Raw genomic sequence first — 25,372 nt, 5'->3', positions numbered from 1 at the left:
GGGTCCCTGTCTGTGGAAAGCTGTCCAAAAGGAAAACTGGAGGTCAAGAGGAGGGAAGACTTGGGGCTGGGGTGGGTTTGGAGTCGGGGTGGCAGGTGGGGCCTCCAGGGTTAGGAACAGGAAACTGGGGGGAGGATACTTGAGGGAGGTGATAATAAACAGCGTTTCCCATGTGCCCGGCTTTACTTGTCCAGAAGTCCTTTTCTGGCTGAGTCCCTGGTTATGGCATATCAGCCTGTGAACCACTTAGTGGTTGGCCAGAATCACCACAACCGTACTTCCGAAATTCCAGAAGCACAGTCCCTCCTTGCTGAGTGAGGCCTTTCCTCTCCTGTATTACCCCACTGGCCTTACGGGTACACCATCCGCCGGCACCTTCTCTCTCCTGGACCAGCCAGAGGCCGTGTTTCCTCCTAACGTGCTGTCTCCAAATGAGTACCTAAAGGTGGAATACTTACAGAACGTATTTTTCTAGAAGGAGCTATTACAGTTACGTGCACAGTTAACTTTGTTCATTTTTATAGTACAAATACTTGATTTCTGGAAACTTCCTTACTTTGCTCTGTCTTTCAGCACTTTAAGTAGACATTGGTGCACCCTTTCCCCCTTTAACTTGATTTTTATTCCTCCAAACAGGAATGTACTTACTTATGGTATAAACTCACACTGCATGTTCCTGCTTTAGCTTTCTGTCACCCTTCTGAGAATGTGCACTCCTCGGGTTCCCCCTCTTCAGCAGCGCCATGTCTGTCTTCCTCCTCACGCAAAAAGAGCCAGCAAAGCTTAACTGGCTAACGTACTCCGTTTTAGGCAAGATACTTGTAAAAATTAAAATTTAACATTAATAAAATATAATTTAGATTAAATGTTCAGTGCAAAACTTGGAAACTGAGAGAATATTTTTGTTTTTAAAGCAATGTTTGCTTTATAAAGAGGTTCACCATGTGGACACTGTCTGAAACGCTCTGCCAGGGCCCTCCCTCTGGAGGCTGTTCTGATTGCTGCCCGGGAGGGTCGGCTTTGTCGCGGGAAATAGTGAAGAACAGTCTTTGCATCCAGCGTCTGAGGTCCTCCTGTTTCCGCAGTCCCTTTCAGAGCCTGCACAGAAGCTCTGCTCTGTCTTGGCATTTTCTTGAGTTCAGCAGGTATTTTAAAAAGTCCTGTATTCAGGGTGATTTCTCTAATGTATCTAATTGTGTTATTTTAGAATTTTAAAAATTAGAAAAGTATTTTTATGTCTTTTCAGCTACATTGCACCCTAAACTTTTAAAAAAACTGTCTTGAGCATCAAATTAATATTGATTAGTAGGAGAAGGAAAATGAGTTCCAAGTGACAGATAACTGACTTACTAATACAGTTTTATAGCAAAGTCCTTTGTAAGTTGGAGATTCTGTACTGTGCTGGCTTTTGCTGTGTGCCTCAGTGAAATGGAAATGGGAGAGACTGTAAGTAAAGGTCAACATTATTCACTGATTTATGAACAGTATTTCAAATACGGGTGCCGAGTCTCACATATTTCAGACAAACGATGCCAGTCGCCACTCTGTAAATGAGCTCTCGCGTAGTAGCTCTTTCCGTTTTATGCCCTGAACTGGTTCTCTCTCCCCCCAGAGGACGTCCTGAGTAAAGACGCCGGGGAGTGTTCCATCTGCCTGGAGGACTTGCAGCAGGGCGACACCATAGCGCGGCTGCCTTGCCTGTGCATCTATCACAAAGGGTGAGTTCCCCTCCCGCCGGCGGGGCTGACGGCGGGGTGAGAGAGCTCCCTCGAGGTTTCAGACATCGTGGAGAGGGCTGAAAAGGTTTCTTCGTCTTCAAGAACTTCCCTCATCTCTTAGAAAATAATGTCCTTTTTTTCCCTGTGGGAACAAAGATTTAAGCCCATATCGTTTGTATCCAAGAGTCTATCATTCGTTCAGCATGTACTGTGACCCAGGTGTTGTTCACGGCTCCTTAAATAGGTTATTTCCTGTGAGCCTTGTAACAGCCTCATTTCACAGTGGGAAGGCAGCTGGGGGACCCTGGTCAAGGAACCCCTCCGTGGTCACCCAGCTGGGTGGGGCACGGAAGAGCCGAGGCTGCAGCCACGTCTGTCCGGCTCCCGAGCCCACCTGGTTTCCCGTAGAGTGTCTTTGGCTTCACAGAGCAACACAGAAAAGTTTTAACTAAAAAAGTTTTTAAGTTAATCACAAAAAGAATAGAAAAGTAACTTTCAAACCAACAAAAGAAGTAAGGTGGAACTTGATTTTAAAGTAGGGGGTAGGGAAAGCATAGAGAAAAACAGGAAATAGTAAAAAAAATATATAAACAAAAGTAAATCCAGTATCAGTGGTTATAATAAATCTAAATAGAACATACTCACCAGCTGAAATCAAATTGAAAGATTGGGATACACTGTTAATGAGCAACATACTTAAACATAAAGATACAGAAAAACAGGAAAGTGAAGGGATAGATAACTATCCAGACAAATTTTAACTAGAAGAAAACTGACAAAGTTAAATGAGTATCAGACAATACAAACTTGGTGACAAGAAGTATTGTTAGTATGATGTGGTGATAAAAGTATATAAAAATTCCAGTTTTTGTGTACCTAAGAACATGGTCTCAAAGTGTAAAATATTTATAGAAATGTCAGAAAAATTACAAATACGTCATGATATTGGGACATTTCAACACTTCTTATTCAGTCCAGCGGACACGCAAAACATGTCAAGACCCAGAAAAAGGGAATACAGTTAACACGCTTGATCTGCTGGATGGGTGTGTGTGTGTCTGCGCCCAGCAGCCAGGGAGAGCGTTTTCTTTTCAAGCACGCACGAAGTCTTACGAACATGGGTTGTGTACCAGCCGTCAAGGAGGTCTTAGCAAACTGTAGAGAATTGTTATCACACAGAGAGATGTTATCTAACTACCGCTACATATCAGTAATGAAAGATAATCTTCACACATACTACTTTTAGGGAGATCAAAGGAGAAATCGTAATGGAACTTAGAAAATAGTTGGAACTGCATAGTAAAGAAAACCTTCTTGACATTTTCCCAGAGTGATCCTCAGAAGGTCTGTGTTAGAGTGGAAAGACAGCCATGTCCTGCCCTGGCTGGTGTGGCTCAGTGGTGTGAGTGCTGGCCTGCGAACCATAGGGTTGCCAGTATGATTCCCAGTCAGGGCACATGCCTGGGTTGCAGGCCAGGGCCCCAGTGGGGCACGTGCAAGAGACAACCGCACACTGATGTTTCCCTCTCTTTCTCCCTCCCTTCCTTTCTCTCTAAAAATAAATAAAATCTTAAAAAAAAAAAAGCCATGTTCTTACTTGAGAAACTAGAAAAATCACAGAATAAACGCAATGAAAATGGAAGGAAAAAATAAAAATCAGAAAAGAAAATAATGAAATTTTAAAAAGTATATACTAGAGATGAGCCTAACAATGTCAAAGGTTGGTTTTTTGAAAAGAATGAAATAGAAAAGCCTGTGGCAGGATTGTCCCCAGAAGGAAAAAATAAGCAGTACAGGGACGAAAGGGGACACATAACTTGAGACAGGGCAGAAATTAAAATTGATTGGAAATTTCTATGAAAAAGTTTATATGCTTTAAAAATTTAAACAGAATGAGCAATTTCCTTGAAAATATGTTATCAAAAAAGAATTATAAACCCTGAATCAACTAATAACTATTACAAGTGGTTAAGACTCACCCTGAAACAATAATTTTTTTTTAACTCAGAAACCTGAAAACAGGCCTAGAGAGACACTTTGACAGAGGTTCTGCCAGACATCCAAAGAACACCCTGTTAACAGTTATAAACTCCCCCAAAAGTAGGAAAGATGGAAGGTTCTCCCACTTATTTTGTGAGACTAGTATAAAATTGCCAAAATCAGACAAAGACAAGATAGGGAATTAAAAGGCAGTTTCATTTGTGAAACTTACCTTATGAACACAAACACAAAAATAAAACCCAAATTCATCCCTATATTTCTAACGTAAGGCCTCATGACCAAGTTAGATTGTGCAAAGACACTGTAAGGTTACAACATTTGTATGTAGTTCACGTTAACAGAGGAGAAAGACCATGTTAACTCATTAAATGTAGGAAAACTTTCAGTAAAATTCTGTACTTACAGTAGTAACGATTTTAAAACAAACACAAAGGATAAATACTAGAGAAACTATTAAAATGAATAAGATTTTAGCTGGGTTGCCAGATATGAGCTCAACTGAATAAAATCAATTGGGACATCATTCATGTCCCAATAAGAAAAAACAAAAATATAACATTTCTTAAAGAGGGAAAACATTAACATCAACAGAAACTGCAACAGCAGGAATGTATATTGAGAGTAAATCCTACAAAAGATATTCAAGATTTTAAAACTTGATGGGAAGATGTTGTAGAAGACCTACAGTAGATGTGGAGGTGTACCATATTGTGGGTAGGGGGATTCAGTGCCATGGAGGTAACAGCTTACCCCAATCAATCTGTACAGTTTGATACTGTCCTAGGGTGACAGTGGTGCAAGATGGCAGCCACCACGGGCTTGGACAATTTATGAAAACCGAATGTATAGCCTGAAAATAGAGTGTGCACCTAAATATCCAGGAGCAGCCCCCTCTGTAAGATCCGTAACAGCAATAACATGAACAGGGTTCGTGGTTCTGAAGGAGCGGCGGAGAGCCCGCCAGTGCCGGCACAATGGGCATCGGTTCACGGCGTGGCACAGTCAGCCTGCAAGGGCTGCGGCACCTGCCGACGTCTGGGGACAACACCGAACTCCCTCCGCCACCCGAAGGACAGCGTCACAGCAGTTAATCAAAAAGAAAGACTAGGGGCCTCTCCCTCCTCGCCTCCCCACCCCCCGTTCGATGTAAGCCGTCTTCATTTTCCACAGTAACTTTTCTAAATATATCTTATAGACCTCAGAGTATTGGAAAGGAAGCTCTCATTCAAAGGCAGTTTAAGATACTGTAAATCATACTAATGTTCTGTCCACTTGAAATATATGTTGTATTATACCAACAAAAAAATACTATCCCAATCAGATCTCAACTAGTGTGTTCATGTAGCTTGACAGGTGGATTCTGAAATACATTTACAATCAAAGAGGAAAGGACCAAGAGCAGTCTTAGGCACTCATGAAGAAGAAAACCGTGCCGGGCGGACTTGGTGCATGCACATTCATTATAAGACCATTAAGACAGAGTGGAAGGACGTAGGCGGGCCAGCGGGACAGAGGCGAGTCCACGAACACTCACGCATGCATGAGACAGCACAGCGCGGGAGTCACGACCCCCAAGACAGAAGTCCCAGGCCCTCCACAATTCACTGTGGTCTTGGTCAGGTTACTTAGTTTTTCTCTCCCTTAGTCTGTAAAATGGGGCAGTAATACCAACCTCAGAGAGTTACTAAGAGGTTTTAAATGAGTTAAATTTTAGAAAGTACTAAGACATGACAGATGCTATGTGTTTGTTAAATAAATGAAAAAAATGGATTGATCAGAGGTGTCAGTACAATGGTAGTAGGGAAAGAATGAACTATTCAATGAATGGTACTGGGGTTGATTGGTGATTGATAAGGAAAAACAGTTGACCTCATACTTTACATGTGAAATAAGAATCAGTTCCAGATGGACTACACATCTGCCTACTGAAAACAAAATCTAAAGTGTTGAAAAGAATGAAGCAATATGTTCTTGACCTTTTGGTCAGGAACTGTGGGGGGTGCTAAGATAGCCTCCCCCAATAACAATTGAAAAGTTGATAAATTTGACTATGTTAAAATTTGAAACTTTCTTGTATCATGTTTTGAAAAAGTAAAAAACTAGACCCTGTTCAGACTGAGAGTTTTTTAAATATACATAACAGCAAAGGCTTGGTGTCTGAACAAATACTCTTTTTTGCAACTTTCTATAACGCAGTTAGTTCATTGCCATGGGAAAATGGTGACAGCTGATGAATGGCCTGACCCTCCTGGGTCAGATGCTGTCTGTCGGCACGTTAACATTTTGCTGCGTCAGATGAAAGTGTGTACGGAGCCCGCCATGGAAGACACTGCAGGGATGCCCGCCCATTCACGGAACGTTGGACAGCCAGTTCGGTTAGGCCATGGGCTGTATTTGGGAACTGCTTGTTTACTCCATAGCTCTACTCTAATGTTGTGCCTTTGCTTTTATCTTCCTATATTGACATGGGATGTTATTTATTTGGAACACACACATCTTTGTTCTAGTTACAAGGTTGCATTGTTTCAGTGGTCAACCTTGACCGTGGTTTTTCCCCAGAAGTCCTGTTCTAGTGCATGATTTTGTGGAAAGCAAATATTGTCAAAAACATGTATATTTTAGCTGAAATATCTGGATAGTAACTATCTACAGATCTATTTCTTAAAAAGATAAGTCAAAACGGAAAATTTGTCAGAAACTGTTAGCAGTCAGTCCAGAAAAAAGGAACCCCAAGTGGCCAGGAACAAATACAAGTGGAGTACTTGGCAGATAGCTCGGTCATAGCTGCATTCTGTGTCCTATCCTGCAGCTCAGTAATTCCACTCCTAGGTACATGCCCTGGGGGAGTTCTTGACTTCGTGCTGTAGGACAGAGCTCCTACTCAGTGTGCAGGGCCAGGGTGAGATAAGGAGCTTACACCAGAAAGTGAATCAGTGTGATGCTGTCTTCATTGAAAAAGTCCTACAATTATTTTTTTTAAAAGTTAATTAAAACCTTGCATTTAGTGGAATTATTGTGTATTTTGGCTCAAGCCCCTTGTCTCACTGAGGACTGGCTACCACACAGCTCGTGGATTAGCACTGTGTCTGTGGACAGCACTTCAGTCAACACTGTGTTAAGAGACATGTGTGAGAAGGCTCTTAGCATCACGTGTCTGCCAGTAAAAGAATGAGCACATACACTGCAGCATGTTCCTGTGATGGGCACTGTACACAGAGAAAATGGGAGAGCCGGAGCCTTGCTTATTAACAGCTGCCAATCTCAAACAAATTGATTTTTAAAAGCGGTTAGAAGAGCCCTGGCTGGCATAGCTCAGTGGATTGAGCGCGGGCTGCAAACCGAAGTGTCGCAGGTTCGATTCCAGTCAGGGCACATGCCTGGGTTGCAGGCCATGGCCCCCAGCAACCGCACATTGATGTTTCTCTCTCTCTCTCTCTCTCTTTCTCCCTCCCTTCCCTCTCTAAAAATAAATAAATAAAATCTTTAAAAAAAAAGGCGGTTAGAAGAAACCATATTTTTGAACCATAAGATGCACCTAGGTTTTAGAGGAGGAAAATAGGAAGAAATTTTTTGAAGCAAAAATGGTAAAATATTTAATAACATAATATTTCACCAATGTAAATGTAAAGCTACATTCGGACTATAAGGCGCACCTTCATTTCCTCCCAAATGGGGGGAGGGGGGGAGGCGTGCATCTTATAGTCAGAAAAATGTTATTTTTATGGAAGCATTTATATGAAATTAAAAACATGGAAACAGCACTATATGTGTAGTGTTTTGAAATATGCACATCGTTACAGAGTAAGAAAATGCATAAGAATGAAAAGCACCAAATTCAGGGTAGTGATTTCCTGCTGGTGTTGGGAGAAGCAAATGTAATAATTAAATAATGTGTGTTGATAGCAATTTATATGAGGAGAACCTGGGGTTTTAAGTGACCACTTTCTCAAGAGGAGCCAAAATTACAGTTGCAACATACGAAGCACCCATTGTAGGTCATACGGGGATTGCTCAGAGGTGCCGTGGACGGTCAGCGGAGCTGGAGTGCCCTGCTGACAGCAGACATCTTAACAGCAACAGCAGTTGTTTTAGACATTTGAAAGAATACCACATGGTTGGGATTCTTTACTTTTTGTCTTTTAATTTCTCCCATCATTTCTTCCTACCATACCATCCTGTTAGGACACGAGAATGATAATTATTAATTTTTCCCTTCAATGTATTAGCCAAGCCATCCTGCTCTGTGGCATGTGCAAACGTGGCGTATGTCAGCCGTGAGACCCTGGGGCAGCTTGAGTCCTGCTTGGGTAGTTTCTGAGCTGTTGGGCAAGTTGCTTAATGTTTTCAAGGCCTTGCATGTATCATTTGCCACAGTAAGACAGAGCTTTCTGTAGTGGTGGGAGTGTTCCGTGTCTACTGTCTAGCACTTGACACATGGCTAGTGTGACTGGGGAAGTGCGTTTTCCTTCCATTTAACCTTAGTGAATGTAAGCGTAAACAGCCACAAGTGGTATCTCTCTGCTGCACATGAGGATAATCGTGTGCACCGTAATATTTAACTTCCTTACGATATTTAAGAAAATCATAAAATACTATTTAACCGTGAGTGGATGATGATATACTTAATGTGTGTATGTATATGTATTGCAGGATGGAATAGAGTTAAAATAATACTACATATAAATATGGTCTTTTACAATGTGATGCAGCATTGTCAAGAATTAGAACTAAAAGCTGTTTTTGATTACATTGATAGGTGATGTGAACAGGTTGGTAATTGCATAAATAAATACATTTTGAAGAGAGGCATAGCTTTCTAGATTTGTCATTTAATTTTGAATATTGGTAAAATGGTAGTTCTTTAGATTCTTTTTTTATAATGATTTTTGAAACTTTAAAGTACTTCCTAGCATAATTTTGCAAAGATTATTTCCTTAACTGCTTAGAATAATCAAAATGTCATAAACACATCTTTATTTTTATATATGTATATACATATATATGCTAAATATGATATCTTAAAATATTTAATTTTTCTTTTGCAAAGATACAACAACGTCAAGAAGTAAGCATTTTTATTATGGCTGTCATGATATAAATAATGAAACATAAATGTTTTACTTTTCTGTTTTATTCTTTTCTAGCTGCATAGATGAATGGTTTGAAGTAAATAGATCTTGTCCTGAACACCCTTCAGATTAAGCATCAGCTTCCTGTTTTATAGGTAATTCTCCCTTTTCCTGTTTAAATTGCTGTTTAAATTGTTATCTGATTTATACATTTTCAGCCACCATTTTCTTTCTTCCCATTCATTTGTTCATTCATTCACTCAGGTGTGTGTGTGTTTAGACATTGTGTTAGGCTTCTGTATAGAAAACTGACATTAAATGATACATAAAAAACACCTTTCTTGGTTAATTTCTACATTCTTGGTTCTTTAATACACATTGGCATATTTAATTTTTTGTTTAATACTTTCTAAAAAAACCATGGAGTACATATCATGACTCCATTTTACCAGTGAGAAACCTGGGGGTCAGAGTCGTTAAATTCCATGACTTGGGAAGTTGCACCAGCAGTCCAAGGTCATGCAGCAAACAAACAGAATCAAACTCCATACTCTTCCCAAGTATGTTCTTAAGTAATGCGATGTAATGTTATCATTCTGGTCATAATAGTTAGTGTTTATATTGCATTATGATATGCCAGGCATTGTTCTAAGCATTTTGCATTTATTAGTAACTCACCTAATTGCTTTAATAAATCTTAGAGCTCAGTACTCTTACTATTTCCATTATGCAGATGAGGAAATTAAGGTACAGAGAGGTTAAGAGAGAGGTTTGTGCACGTTCTAGGACCCTGTGGGTCTCTCCAACGAACTCTCCTGTGAGGCTGGGAGTCTCTCCCTGCACCTCAATCCCCACAGGTGTTTTCAATTGGTGTTTTGAGGCTTTATTTCCCGGAGCTGGGACGTTGGGTTGTGGGGTCTGTCTCGCTCCCCAGTTTCACCTGGTTTGTCCGCATACAAACATGGGACCACCAGGTCCGCCAGCTGCCTTGTGTGCCACGCCCCTCCACCATCCGCCACCTCGCTGGGTACGCCTACCGCAGCTTTGCTGAGTCCTCTCTGCCCGGCTTCCCGACTCTGCCCCTCCTCCCGGTCTGGAGAATGTCATCTTGAACTCCTTGGTTGTCAGACTTCCATACAGTTCAATTTTCTGTCAGTTCTGGTTGTGTTTTTTGTTTCTAAATTTTTGTTGTCATTTTGGTTGTGTGAAGAGGCACACTGTGTATATCTACACCTCCATCTTGGGCGGATGTCCCCTTATTGGAAATTCTTAATGCATACAAGCATGTTAAAGACTGGAAGAAATTCTGCCTGGTGCCCTAGCACCTCCACCAGCCTTCAGGAACCTCTGTATTGGCCAGAAAGCCCAGAAATGTATTTCTTGAGTAAGACTTAGAAGTTGAAGTCACTCCTTGATCCCTGGGCTGCAGAACGGATGCTGCATTAACAGGCATGAAAGCAACATTCATCTCATTGCACATGTCCGTCAGAGCTCTTGGGGGGCCGGGGCCGTTGTCAGTGAGCTGTAATATTTCAAAAGGAATCTTTTCTGAGCAGCTGGTCTCAACAGCGGCCTTAAACTACTCAGTAAACCGTGTTGCAGACAGGTGTGCTGTCGTCCAGGCTTCGTTTCTCTCTTTACAGAGCACAGAGTAGACTTAGCAGAATTCTTTAGACGTAATTCTGAAAATTGTAGAATTTTCGGGATGGTAGATGAGCGTGGCTTCAACCGAAAGTGACCAGCTGCATTAGCCCCTCACGGGAGAGTCAGCCTGTCCTTTGCAGCTTTGAAGCCAGGTGCTGACGGCCCCTCCCCCTCTGGGAGAGTCCTGGGTGATGTCTAAAACCTGAGGCTGTTCCTTCTACAAGGAAACTGTGGTCGAGTGTAGCCGCCTTCAGGAGTCCTCTGAGCTGGACCTTCTGGGTAACTTGCTGCAGCTCCTCCATCAGCACTTGCTGCTTCGCCTGGTGCTTGGATGTGATGGAGGCGGCTTCTTTCCTTAAACCTCACGAACCAACCTTTGATAGCTTCAGACTTTTCATCTGCAGCGCTCTCAACTCTCTAAGCCTTTAAGAATTGAGGAGAGTGGGGGCCTTGCTGTGTGTTAGGTTTTGGCTTCGGGGAACTGGGCCGGTTTGATCTTCTCCCCAGACCAACAGAACTTTGCCCGTGTCAGCAATAAGGCTGTTTCACTTTCTCATCATCCGTGCGTTCACTGGAGTAGCACTTTTCATTTCATTCAAGAACTTTTCCGTTGCATTCACAGTTTTGCTAGGTTTCATCCTGTCTCAGCTCTCAACGTGTCTTCCTCCCTATGCTTCCTCATGTCTAGCTTTTGATTTAAAGTGAGAGACGTGTGACTCCTCCTTCCACTTGAACACTGAGAGGCCTCTGGAGGGTTAGTGATGGGCCAGATTCCGACATCGCTGTGTCTCGGGGAGTAGGGAGGCCCGAGGAGAGGGAGGGAGACTGGGGAAGGGGCAGCTGCTGGAGCAGTCAGAACACACGCAGCATCTGTCAGGGTCTCTGTCCTACATGGGCATGGTGCGCGGTGCCCCAAAACAACTGCCACTGCAACAGCAAAGGTCACTGATCTCAGATCACCGTAACAAATGCGATAATAACGACAAGTGCGAAATAATTGCAAGAATCACCAAAATGTGACAGAGACACGAAGTGAGCAAATGCTGTTGGAAAAATGGTGTTAATAGACTTTGCTTGATGCAGGGTTGCCACAACCTTCGGTTTCTAAAAAAACGCTACCTGGAGTGGACCAAAGGGAAGCACAGTCAAGTGAGGTGTGCCTGTAGCTTCATAGCAGCTGCAGCGAGTGAAGTAAGAAATGCGGCCTGCAGTGAGGCAGCTGTCAGGCACGTGCAGTCCCAGCGCCTGGGTAAACTGGCCAGTACTGAGGGGCTCGAGGCTTTCGAACCCTGTTCTGTGGGGTGAGTCGGATCAGACGGAGGCACGGGCGTGCGTTAGGGTGAGGCTGCTGTGTAAGGGCAGTGCCGTGGCGGGGGGTGCTTTGAGTACAGGTGTGCGTGCGTTTTTATGTCACTGTGAAATGGTGTTTTGAAAAGGAGAATGCTCTGGTATGTCTTCAGTGTCACCTTATGTCTGGGCTAATAAGTTAAAACTGGCTAAAACTATATAAGCATTTTTAAAGAGAAGTATTGATGCTAAGAACCAATGCTTATAAAATGAAATTTTTATCTTAGTATTTTATATGCCAAAGTAATACATCAAGACTTTTTACCTTGTAGGTAAAATTTGTCTTCTAGAGTCAGCAAACTTTTGTGTGTGAAGTGGAATTTGATGGAATGAAATTGTTTATGTCGTGGTCTGGTGGGCTCAGTCTTCCCTCCCATGTCTCAGGGAGCCTCGGGACGGCGCACACGCATCTCATCTCACGTGGGTCTGTTGGTCTCGAACGGATTTTGGTTCCCTCGCCCCGTGTATCGGTGTCGTCTTTTTCCGTATTTTGTACATAGGGCCTGAAACATTCTCTGAATATAGACCATGATCTCAAGTTGTTCTATTATTTTTCCCCAAGGGTGGAAAATAGACTTCTACATAGGAAAGCTAAAATACCTTAACATGTTAAATTAATGAAAAGTTTAACATTATCAGAATGCAGTCCAAGAGTAATCAGGTTACAGGTTCGGTGGCTGCTGCCCTCAGAAGTACGGGTCAGTAGGGTCCGTCTCTGTGGTTCTGGAAGTGTCATTTGAAGACACATGGGTGTGAAATATCTTGACTGTTTACATTTTGCTTCTGTTCTGGCTGCCCTTGCTTGTCATGCTAATTCTTCTTATCTCTTTGCTGTCCCAGATCTATAGTTTATGGGTTGAAAGAGGAGTCAATGACGTTAAAAGGTTTTTGTTTTGTTGTTTCTAAGGCAATTTGTAGCAGCAGGTGCAGCGTCTGATAGCATTTCTTACGGGGTAAGAATGTAATGGCCCAAAGTAGAGTTACATGATTAGAAGGTGTTGATTAGTTATGGAATTGTTATTTTTAATTTGAGGTTTCTGGTTATTTAGGGAGAGATTTAGTACACTGGGGGGGGATGTTTTCTGTACTCTGGTGTAGCCTTTGTTGTAGAAGGGAATAACTGATGTAGTAGTGGGAGGTTTTTTTTCGTTTGTTTGTTATATTTTGAGCTTTAATTGATCCTTCTGTGTCCTTGATCTGTGCTTTTGCAGAACACTGATTGTATGAGTTTTTAGCATAGTGCTAAGTGTATGAAAATTTATGTTGGCTAAAGCAAGATTCACAGGAAAATGAATGCTGTGTTTTGATTTTTGTTGCTGTTGTGGACCACAGCTTAAACCAAGATGCATCTACTTTTACACAGGTTTTCTTCTTTTCTCAAGATGCTTGAAAGACCAAGAGGATATGAGGATCTGTCTCTGGAAAAGCAAAAACAAGAAACGCAGGCATACTCAGCCAGAAATCGGAGCGCTGTGCTACTCGGTGGGTGCAGAGCTGGACAATCGCACAGGGAAGAGTCCTGCCGGAGAGAGGACATCGGCCACAGGGCGCACTGTACCAAACATGACCCGAGGACTCCCAGGGACTTTGCAAATGCTGCACACCCCTTAGTAGTCATCCGCGTAGGTAACACTGATACACGTTTTGTGTTCAGACGCCAAAGTTAACTGATTGAAACGTTGATTCACTTTTTTTTTATTAAGTTCTCTAGAGCTGCGCAACTGGTGTTTTGATTTGTTGTGTTTTTTAGTTTGGGGGTCTCTTTGTTTTCCTCAACATGATGTTTCTGCATTCATCTCTTCTTAAATTGAAGACCACATAATTTATTTCCTATAAATTAAAGTCTTAAATGTGAAACCAAGAAATGTAATCAAGCAGTAAAACATTCTCTGAATGTAGACCATGATCTCAAGTTGTTCTATTATTTTTCCCCAAAGGTGGAAAATAGACTTCTACATAGGAAAGCTAAAAATACCTTAACATGTTAAATTAATTAAAAGTTTAACATTATCAGAATGCAGTCCAAAGAGTAATCAGGTTACATAATTACTTTTAATTAATTAAATCTCAGATTGTCTCCTGAATTACAGTTTATGACGTGTATTGTTTCTTCTTAAACAAAACTGCTGACAGCTAATCGGCGAAGTCCTGCAGCTATGCAACTTTTAAAAAACACAGTTACGAGTCTTGAGTGCTGCCAGCTACAATAACTCTGTTTTAACGGGTATTTTTGTTTGTTCTTTTCATGTAATTATTTTATTGTGCTTTGCATCTCCAGGCAGTTTTCCCACATTTGGGTAAAATGCTTTAGCAGGTTGTAAGCTTAATAACTTGTGAAAAGGGTAAAATAAAATTTTCTTGAGTGGAACTTGGAATAATTTGAGGGACTTTTATATACTTTTAAAAATCAGAATTTAATTAGGATGCCAGATTTATAGCAATTTGCATCTTTAGTTTTCCAGATAATCTGGAGGTTAGTGTTTGATAAATGATTTTTAAAGCAAATATGAAGATTTTGTTAACTTATAATTTATTAATGTGTTATTACTGTAATTGAAAATGTTATAGAACTTTTAAATTTCAGTCTTGTGTAGAAAGAAATGTATTAAGCAAAATTATGTGAATAAATATTCCCACAAAATACATCTGAATGATTAAAGAATACTGGAAGAGAGCTGTTAGGGTTACAGCCATGAATGTCCTTTTTTTTGAATACCAGAAATACCGATAAGTAGATTTCTGTGTTCAACAGGGGAAAATGTTATCGGTGAGCATTTAAGCGGTGCACTTTACGCAGAATAAGTGAAAGTCGCTCAGTACTGTTCTCTTGTTTTAAGCCTTCTTTAATGTGTTTAAGTATTTGCTTTTCTATTCAGTGCTGCTACTCTTTACTCCCAAAATTTTTCTCTACTCTGTTGCCTCTGTTTTATTTTTTTAAGGGCATGTACAGGAGCAACTGCTGCTACCCGGAAACATTTGTGTATTATAAACAATTAAAAGAGTTTTTCATTGCTCTCTGTGTGATTCAGAGCAGATAACATTTTCCCTAAAATTACGCTGTGAAATGCCTTTTGTTATGCTGCATTTGATATAAAGAATCTCAAACCTCCAGTGTGACAGCTGACAGCACAGTTTCTTAGGTGCTTTTTAACAAGTTTTGGGAAATATTTTTCCCTCAAGGAAAACATTCTTTTCTTAAAATTTTTCCATTAATCATGAGATCTTAATATAAATCCATTTTATTTCACATTTTCAGGTTTGTAAGCTTACACACACACACACACACACACACACACACAGCCCCCCCCACCCAGAAAAAACCTCTGAGAATGTGAACAGTTCACCTTTTTTCTACTTCCTGTGTAGCGTGGCTTTGTCGTCTTCCATTCCGAAGGAGAAGATGCACTCCCGCTGTGGTAGTTCACTGTTAATGTTCTTCTGGGAGCTGAGCTTCTGATATGAATTACTCGCCGACCTTTAAAATGTAACAGCCTGAGTAGGTCCACTTCTCCGCCCTCCTCCTCCTCCGCCGCCCTCTCCAGCCTCGGCCGCTGTCCGTCAAGGTCCGTGCTGCAGCTGCCACAGTGGAAGCTCCCGTGGCTTCAAAGAAAGTTCAGTGTCTGTCGGTGTCAAGTGCGACTTCATTATTACATTTGTCTAGAACAGTACTTACTTACCTGTGTTTATAGCCGTCCCCTTTTTCATTGAAATTGACAAGTCAGCATTTCTCACTTTAAACTCGGTCTCCATCAGTGAATGACTTCCTAAACCGAACTGAGAAACCGAAAAGAAAACGGTCATCAAGCCCAGATGCTCCAGTTTTTCCTCCAAGTCGCTGTTCTGGAAATTGCCGTAAGTGACATTCTACACGACGTCCCTTGTCGTGTGTCCGGACGCTAAACAGTGCGAGTCGGACAAGGAACTGTGTTAGGGTTGCACGTGCGTAGCTGAAGGTACTGACAGCTGAACGTTGTGGAAACCAGGAAGACGGAAAGCCTAGGCCGTCCAGTTAGTTACAGCTTCCTAGCATCTTCGTAAATGTTAATACTGGTTTTCAGATAAGATCACACTTGCAAATACAGAAAACACTGTCTCTGAAACTTCACTTGAGTGCCGCTCTTTTCTTCATGGTGGATTTATTGCCAATTTTGACTCCGTCTTACTCTGATCTGGCTTCCCCCACCCCGCTCCCACCCCAGAATGCGTAAGAGCCAGCAAAATTATTGTGTGTCCTTTGGCTCCTTCCTAGAGAAATAGACGAAGCACATTAATCTGTGCTTTTCAGATCTAGTTGTAAATCAGATGTAGATTGTGTTTTAAGAGCAGTGTTCACGATTGAAATATAAATAATGGTTTCTATAGCTGCCTTTTTGTGGTAGCTGAAAGGACATTTAAAAATTCATGTTAACTGTTGCATACTGTATAAGTTTTACACTTATTTGATAAGTTATACAATTATTTCCATTTTTACCCACCAAACATTAATGCAGCGTAGCCCAAAAATGCCTGAGGGGTACCCTCAGCATATTTGCAGTGTGTATTTGGAAAAGATTTCGGTTCAAATGAGTTAGTGAAAATGGCAGATTCCTTTTCAAATCGTATTTTAATTTCTGAAGTTGAGTATAGTGATGAGTAAGAGCAACCATTTACATTAACCTAATTATAGCAAGATTTAGGGGTGTTCCTTTAAATGAAAAAGATTGTAGATTCAATGTAAACATAACCTAGTTTTGTGGGTTTTTTTACTAGGAGAGTGGAAAGGGGGATTTCCTGACAATAAGCTACATTTTAACAAAGCATGAAACCTCTCTGTTGAAACTCAAGAACAGTTGAGTTTGCCATCTGATTGACATGCACATTATGTGCTGATAATATCAGAGTCGTCCCACTCTCTCACAGAGGAAGTTTCCATACAAATGCGGTTACCGGGAACTTGATAAAACTACATACGAGGTAAATATCGCTTCTTAAGGATGAGGACAGTTTGTTAGTTGCGGGAAGTCTTCTCGGTCACTTGGGCCGTTTCCTTGCGATTTGGTTCATCCTCAGTTGAGTGTGGTACGTGTTAACAGTGGGCAGTTACATATGAAGTGCCCCTTGTTCTTGTACATATTCTGTGAGTTTAAAAAAATTCTGGCCAGCCACTATTTTGTCTTTGGCCCATGCCCCTTATCTTCTGAGTTATGTAACTGCTGCTGCTTTCTTTGCTGCATTGTAATAACAGTAGGTGTCTGTTTTACCGCCTACTCGTCACCTCTACTGGGAGCTTTTCCTTCTGAGACCGAATTGCCACTGGTTTTCTTTAGGGGAAGTTGCTCCTTGCTGTGCTCCTGGTCGGGATTCCCGTGCAGGAATAGCCAGTGGAACTTCTCTGGGCATGACTTACCCAGATGATACCGGGAGCACCTACCTACCTACCGTGTTCTGTGAGTGCTGTGCTTTAGGTAGGGAACCGAATGTCTTGTTTTATTTTTTAAACCACAGGATTCCTGTGTTGCATGGGAACTACTCTGGGGAAAGTAAAAGGCATCGAAGAAAACCAGATATGTTAGTATTTATGAAAATGCAGCAATACTATACTTAGGGGAGTCGGTATGTTTCCAGATACTTAAGCCATCGTTAGTTGTAGGACAATAGCTAATAGTAAGGTAGACTGTTGGTTGCTTATTTACAGAGAGGCGAAGAGCGTTGCGTCAAACACTGACGCCCCAGAAATAAATGATATTTTTAGAAATGGCATCGTATTATCTATTAACCAACATTGTACTTAGCTCTGCCCTGGATGGTGGGGCACCTCTCAGGACCCCAGGTCTTCGACTCAGTGTGACTGATTTCTTCCATTGCCAGATTTGCATGCCTGCTTTTTGATGGGACACGCAGAGATTCGTAGGTACTGATGATCCGTGTTTGTAAACTTAGGTTTCTGCCGGCACCCTGTCACCAGCACACCGGGCGCCCGCATCTTGGAAAGGTTTCATTATCTATCAGTACATTTTGAGCACTGAGTGGGGTGCAATACAGCCAGCAGGCGCTATAGGGAGCCACACGAGACCCTGGGGGTTCTGTGAGGATATACTGGCCTTTACTGTTACAGTAGCCCACTACATTTCGTTTCTTTGCTATGACTAGATGTTTGAAAATTGTTTGAAAATCAAGGTACTGATAGATACTTACCTCTGTCTCTTTGTTCGTGGTCTTCACAACTCTCCTGTAATAATACCTCTTAATTTCCTCCATTAGAAAGTGTTCTTCTGTTACATGAGGTATCACAAGCATCAATCACAAGAAACACAGAAAATGCACTAGGAGCAACTTGTATTAGTATGTTCTTAATTAAAATGAAGCAATTCATTATTGATATTTTTAATAAGGCTTCCAAATGATCTTGCCAAATTATCCTGTTATTTAGAAATAGAATATGAGAGAATGCTTTCAAGGAAATTTGTCACTTCTACCCTTACGTCTAGAAGTTGGCAGTACATTACGATAAAACTGAGAATTACCTGTATGCTGAAAGATGACCATGAATTAACTGATGTCACAGTTTTGTTATCTGTTTTTGTTATAACCATTATCACAAGATTGAATCCAAAAGTATTAGTTACTCTTTCAGTAGCTTAAGAAACAACTGTTTGTGGTGGTGATGGGTAAAGCTCTTTCTTTATTACATTAACCACATGTAGAGTTTTACTTTGAAATTTCTCATGTAAAACTATTTGTAAATTTTGTCATTGAACTATGACTGGAGAACCATTAAGTTTTGCAGAGAGATGGTCTGTCAGTACATCATCATAACTTTTAAAATTTAGATTTTATTTATTGACCTTCCATTATGGTTTAAAAAGTGGGCTCAGCCCTTCATCTTCTGAAGCACAGTGTTAGTGGTGTGGGATGTGCTGAGTCTGCAGCCCGCGGCTCAGAACCGGGGCTCCGTCTGCAGTCAGACCGCCTGGGTTCGCCCTTCCCGTGACCCTGGGCGAGATGGCCTAACCTCCCTGTGCCTCCCCACCTGTAAAAAAAAGATGAGGCTGCCGCCTCCCTCAAGCTTGTCGCGAGGGTTGAATGGCAAGGTACACGTACGCGCCGGACACCTAGTAAGCACCTCATCATGTCAGCGGTTATTATAAACAATAAAGGTGTTTGTGTCCATCCGTGAATTAATACTTCCTGTTACCCTCTCCAGCCATGAGGTGTAGACGTAATGCCTTAGACCTTAAGTGCTGTTTAAGAAACCTAAATGCAATACAGGACATTGTGACTTCTGATCTCCCCTCTTGCTAAAATCTAGAGATTTACTATTTCGGCAATTACATATGAAGCACGGCTTGGTTCTGCGGACTGTTAAGGACCAAGAGTATTGACATCAAAGACAGCTGGCCTCTGGGAGCAACTCTTCAATGGGTGACACCCACAAGTAGACCAGCGTGTAATCAAGACAGTAAACGCTGTGACAGACATGCGCAGGGGGCTGTGGAGGCAGGAACGGGGGCCGTTAGACTCAGGCTGGGCAAGAGTGTGACTAAACTAAGTCTCCAAGAACAAGCACATCACGGCGCCGGGGGGTATGGAGAACAAATGGGTGTATGGAGTGGGGAGCTTGGGGAGGGTGTTCCCAAGGCAGAAAGCAGAGCTCAGACACACACGACGGGCTTGGAGAGTGGCTCTACGGAGAGAGGTAAGCGGGTGTATGTGCCAAACTGTGACTGAGGTCAAACGATGACCTTAAGCAGGAGAAAGACAAATCAGATTAGCTCTTCAGAGTAGGGGCGCGGGGGCCTAGAGGCAGAGATGCCCTGTTAGGAAATTTGTAATTCGGGCACGATCATGAGGGGCAAAGCTGAAGCAACCACACCAGGAACAGTGATGGGAGGAACCTAAAGCTCTCGAGTAGAGTGAACTCATCCTGGTAGCCACTCAGGTGTGAGGGGCGGGAGGCAACACCAGGACAGCTCCGGCTGAACTTCTTTCCCATCTTGAGGGGTTAGGTCTTAAGGACAGACTCTCTGTCCCCAGGGAAGCTCACTAGCCGGAAGCATCTGCTGGACACCCTGAGAGCAGGACGCCAACTCTGACATGAGCGCGTTGGGTCTTTAGTGGGAGGCAGAGCCTTGGGAGAGGCCAGACAGGAATGCCGAGCAAGTTGTGAGAGAGCGTGTGTGTGTGTGTGTGTGTGTACACACACAATCAGGTTCGGGAAGTATAGAGACACCGTTGTTGCCAACGCTGTCAGACGAGTCGGGTGAGTGCATGGTAAGGACACTGAGCTGGTTCCAGGTCTAGGCTGCCTGGTGGGACCTTCCCTGGCACCTCTCCCTCCCCCTTAACCTCAGTGTCTGTTGGAGCAGGGCTGTGCGTTCCCAGGTTTGAGCAGCAAAACGCTGAGACGGACTCTGAAGCGTTCTCAGGGTCTCTCCTTGGTTCCTTGGTCCCACACCCTTCTGTACCGGTGTGCTGAGACATTCACAGCAGGGGGCAGCTAGGGCTGGAAGCGGAGACTCTGCAGCAGCGGGGAGACAGGCGAGACAGGGTGAGTCCTGCTTCTGCATGGGTGCTGCTGTTGGGAGGGGTGGGTTGGGTTTGCGAGAGGAGGGCCGGGAAAGGCGCATCAGTCCCCGCAAGACTACAGCCTGCTGTTGGCTGCATCGGGACCACCTTTGGCCCAGGACAGAAAACGAGGACCAGTAGGCCTGCCCGGGAGAAGCAGCAGAAACCTCGGGATGGCCTCACACTAGCTTAGGCCCAGGGTAAGTCCCCACAGGTTGCCCAGTCGAACACAACATGTCCACGGGAACAGCCATTCCAGCTCTCAGCAGTGTCTCCACACCGGCTGGGAGGTGCTCCTGGAGACGATGTGGAACTTGGTAGACCGGGCAGTCTTGCCAGGCGAGGCCGTGAGAATAATAGAGACTCAACAGCAGGAAGGGAATGGCCCTCCGATAGTTTTTTTTTTCTTTTTTTGTTATTTGTTTTTTTATTTATTGCTTTTCTGGCCCTAAAATCTTTTTAAAACTCATTATAGTCATACATATGCATGATTTAAGATTCGATTTCCCACTAAAACACAGTAAAGATAATTGTTCTGCATTACCAAGTGGTGCTGTAATTGCAGCACAGAGTTGTTCGGTCCACCACGCAGTGCCGTATTCCTGGGGTTCTCTTCCCTGAGCTTGCAAATCCAGCATTCATTACTTTGTGAGGTTTTTTTTTTAAAGTACACAATCGAAAAATACCTTCCCAACAAAGTCTGTTTGTGACCTCCGTGCTGATTGGCTCGACCTTTTAGTGAGTCGCTGGGTGACTGACGCAGACGGTGCAGTGTGTACAGGGTAAATTCCTGTTTCAGAAAAGCATCGAGTCACTGTATGTCAGGAACCTTTCAAACTAGCTCCTTAACCATTGGAATGTATTAACTCTGCCAGCGTTGGGGGCGTTCCTCACACAGCCAGTCAGAGGACACCCAGGAGAGAAGGTTCACTGTTCACAGTTCTTCGCTGTCGGGACTCAGGCCCTGCGGGGGCCTCAGGCCTTCTCAGGGTGTTTAAACCCACACTGTCACCATTGTAGCATGCAACCGGTATAACAGCTACAGCAGGGGAATAGTTTTACATTCATTTTCTTGTTCCAGTCTTGGAAATTCGGCGTGTTTCATCTCTGCAGCACATTTGTGTTCAGAACTAGCCGTGTTGTAAGCCCTCAGCAGCCGTGTGTGACCAGCAGGCCTCGATGATGGCTGTGGGAGGCTGGCTTTCCACTCCCGGCTCTCCCAACCTGGACGTTTTGAAAGGTCTCACAACTGCAACTTCGTGCAGGCCTGTGTCTCCCAAGGTTACTGTAGCCATTGTGTCTGAGCAGAGCTGGCCCTGGGCTGTTACCACACCGAGGCTGGTCCCTAATTTTTTCAGTGAAAGGGGCTGGAAATACCTCGAAAAGGCTGCTAGTCTAGTGAATCCTCTCTGTGCACTCTCACAGATACCACTGGCTTTGGGTGTGTTTCCCAGTTTTGGGGGAGGAATGTGCAGGTGCTGAGTAACTAACTGGTCAGTTAAGAGTCAGCTGGTTGTGAGGTTCCAGTCGAGACCAGCAGGGGTTGTGACTAGTGCTGACGAACAGCTCTTCTGAGCTGTCCCCGTGTTGAGCTCTGCGGGGGCAGTGCCATGAGTTTCCGGCCTTCTAGCAGGAGCTGCCTCTTGACCACGTTCAAGCTGAAGCTGCCGCCCTTGCCCGCCAGACCCCAGTCGAAAGCTGAGCCTCTGCAAAGCCAGCTTGAGAGTCACCGGCAGGCAAGCCCGAGCTGCCCCCCGGAATGTGCTCCCTAGTGGGTGTGGGAGTTCTGTGCCCAGACGCCCTGTGGGGCGAGTCTGGGGGTGGGGCTGCCGGGGGGTTTGTCTGCGAGGATGGACTATCCCAGGGGAAGACACACCGTCTTCTGCTTGGGGACCCTCCCGAGCCAGGGATTCTCAACACTTGGCTAAAATCAGACCAGCTCCGGGCGGGCGGGCGGGCAGGCAAGGCCTTGCCCCTACCCCAGAGATTCCGAGTTCATTGTTCTGGCGTGATCCTGTTCTATAGCCAGCGTGCAACCCTTACCTCGGGTTTTCTCACAGCCCACTCGTGAGGGCGAGAGTGCCAACCAAGTCTCACACCTCTGCGATTAGCTCTTGCTGCGTCTTCTCTGCTTCTCTCCGCCGCTCGGTGGACCGTTGGCTCTGTTTGAACGAGAAGACCACTCCCAGCTCTTCGGTTTGGTTCGTAGACTCGAGACTGCCTGATGAGGCCAGGCCCAGGTCCTTGCTGTGCACAGCTAAGTTTGTAGATTACTTTAAAAGAAAACAAAAGAACCCTTTCTGCCTCCAGAACGTGGCTCTGCCAAGCAGAAAGCCCTTTGACCTTCCAACTCTTGCTGCTGGCTTTGCTTTTAAGAAACTCGACTTTCCCAAAGCTGAGCAATGATGTCTTTGTTTTATCCTCGTCGTTTCTCCCTCCTGGAGCGGCAGCTGCCAGTGTCGTCACTGGGCACGCCGACGTAACCCACCAGAACGCACGGAATGAGGACACGCAGAGTTCACTCCAAACAGCATCCTGCGTGTGGCTCTCCCATCGGTCACCGGCGACACACCGTGGGCGGCTGTGTGGGCTGGGTGGGATTGTCGTCTGAGTCTCATTCTGGGAGTTGCGTTGCTCATCTTCAAACATGCACTCGCCCTGAACAAGGAGGTGTGGGAGTTAACTTGAACTTGATCGCAGGGTGACTTGAAGTGTTGGTTCGTTGATTTTGCACAAGTTTGTTGAGTGTTAAACAGACGTAAGGTGCTGGGTGAGCCCCTGCATGCCCACCCATGGGAGAAGACAGTTCCCGCCCGGAAGGAGCTCGCAGGTCCACTTTCCGAGCGAACGTGGGCAGTGGGGTGGGTGTGCGGCACAGGCGCCGTGTGAACAGCAGCATGGGCGTGCGAAACCTGCTGCCCGAACGAGCACCCGTGTGGGGTTTTTCGAGGCGTGAGATCCGTCAAGTCCCCGGGAAACACTCGATTGGACGGGCGTGTGTCCGTGCGTCCCGGGCAGGCGAGAACGGACGGAGGTACCGCACACGCCGGGGTGGCAGCAGGGACAGCCAGGCAGAGACTTGTGCACTCGCCTTTGGTTCTGGAGGCCTGTTTCCTCAGTGAGAGTGCTGTTTCCTTCACAGCTTTTTAAAAGTAACTCGAGGCCCTGGCTGGCGTAGCGCAGCAGATTGAGCTCAGGCTGTGAACCAGCAGGTTCGATTCCCAGCCAGGGCACATGCCTGGGTTGCAGGCTATGGCCCCCAGCAACCGCACATTGATGTGTCTGTCTGTCTGTCTGTCTCTCTCTCTCTCTACCCCTCCCTCCCTCCCTTCTCTAGAAATAAATAAATAAATCTTTTAAAAAAATAAAAGTAACTCGAATAAGTTCTAACTTCTATGTAATAAAAACATCTGTCGCAAGGAGATCACCTGGTGAGCTTGGACACACAGACACCGGTGCAGCTCCCACCACGACCTAGCTGGGGAACGTTTGTGTCACCCTCCAACATTACCCAGAGCCCCCTCTTGGTGAGACCCACCCCGCCCCCGCCCTGGCGGCCATCCTCAGCCCTGGGCAGCCATTGGCCTGCTTTGTCTCGCTGGAGAGCAGCTGGAAACACTCAGTGTGAATGAACTTCATTTGTGTGAGGCTGTTTCGCTGAGCAGATCTGCAATAGGCATCACTGTTGTTGCTTGAATCAGTTCTTCTCTATTGCTGAGCAGAATTCCATTGTACGAGTATACTGCCATCTGTTACCCATGCTTTCGGGGACACCTGGGCTATTTCTAATTTGGGGCTTTTATGAATAAAATGTCTGAACATTTATATATGAATTTTATGTGAACGTGTGAATTCATTTCTCTCAAATAAATGCCTAGGAGTAGAATTACTGAGTGGTATGGTAAATATTATTTTGCTTTTCAAGGTTCTGCCAAACTGTTTTGCATGGTGGCTGTACCGTAATACATTTCCACCAGCTTTGCATAATGGTTTTGCCACATTATAGCCAACACACTCGGTTGGCAGTCGGTCTTTTTAATTTTGGTCATTCTACTAGCTATGTATTTCATGGTTTGGTTTGAATTTACCTTATCACTAATAATATTACGCGTTTTTTTATGTACTCACTGGCCATTTCTGTGTCTGCTTTGGTGAAAGGTCTGTTCAAATATTTACTGCACTACTTTTTTGATATTTTTGTTGCACTATAATTTATATACCATAAAATCCAATCACTTGAAGCGTACACAATAGTTACAAAGTTGTGCAATTCTCAACGTAATCTAACTTTGGAATATTTTTGTCAACATAAAGAAACTTCACACCCATTAGCAATCACTCCCCATCTCCCCCTCTGTCAGCCCCGGGCAACCACTGATATGTGTTCGGTCTCTGAAGTTTCCCACCTCTGGGTATGTCATTTAACGGAACCGTACAAAATACGGCTTTGCACCTCGCTTCTGTCACCTAATACAATGTTTCTGAGGTTCACCCATGCTTGGCACGTGTTAGTGATTCTTCACTTACTTTTGCTGAAGTGCATTTTGTTGTATGGATGTACCACATTTGTTCATCTGCCAGTACAGGGGCACTCGGGTTGTTTCCACTTTTTCGGCTGTTCCGAGTAAGCTGCTATGAACATTGGCCTTCAAGTCCTTGCATGGACGGTGGAACGCATCAGAGGGTCACCCCCTCTCATCCCCAGGTCACTATGTTAAGTTTCTGTTCTTCTGCCCAGCTGCTGCTGGCCACAGCCAGTATCTCAGCCTCAGGCAAGCCACACTGTTGGCCTGTCCTCTGGCTTCTGCCAAGATCGACATTGTTTCCAACATCACCCCTGAGTGTGAGTTTTACCCACATTTTGATCCAAATCACTTCCGTCCCCTCCAGCAGGGGAGGCTGTAGATCCTCAGAGCCACCCCACTCTGATGGAACTACAGTGCCACAGAACTGGGGGGCTAGGGGGTTGAGGGTTGAAGGTTGAAGCTATTCGTGACTGACATGCCAGACCCCACAGTTTTCGCCAGGGTTCAGCAGGTTTTCTTGAGT

At 44.2% G+C, this 25,372-nt stretch overlaps 1 protein-coding gene across 1 annotated transcript in view; it reads left to right on the top strand.

The window, feature by feature from the left end:
• Positions 1-14,792, top strand: part of ZNRF2 (zinc and ring finger 2) — a 72,515-nt gene extending 57,723 nt beyond the window's left edge. The window contains exons 3-5 of the mRNA XM_045827168.1: positions 1,613-1,718; positions 8,864-8,943; positions 13,143-14,792. Of these exons, the coding sequence (XP_045683124.1) occupies positions 1,613-1,718; positions 8,864-8,921 (164 nt within the window). The 3' untranslated portion in view covers positions 8,922-8,943; positions 13,143-14,792. The remainder of the gene's footprint in view (positions 1-1,612; positions 1,719-8,863; positions 8,944-13,142) is intronic.
• Positions 14,793-25,372: the final 10,580 nt, after the last annotated feature.

Source organism: Phyllostomus hastatus, unplaced genomic scaffold (genome assembly GCF_019186645.2).
Source record: "Phyllostomus hastatus isolate PE091 unplaced genomic scaffold, TTU_PhHast_1.1 phas_scaffold_78, whole genome shotgun sequence".
NCBI lineage: Eukaryota > Metazoa > Chordata > Mammalia > Chiroptera > Phyllostomidae > Phyllostomus > Phyllostomus hastatus.
This window is presented reverse-complemented; position numbering and strand designations above follow the sequence as displayed.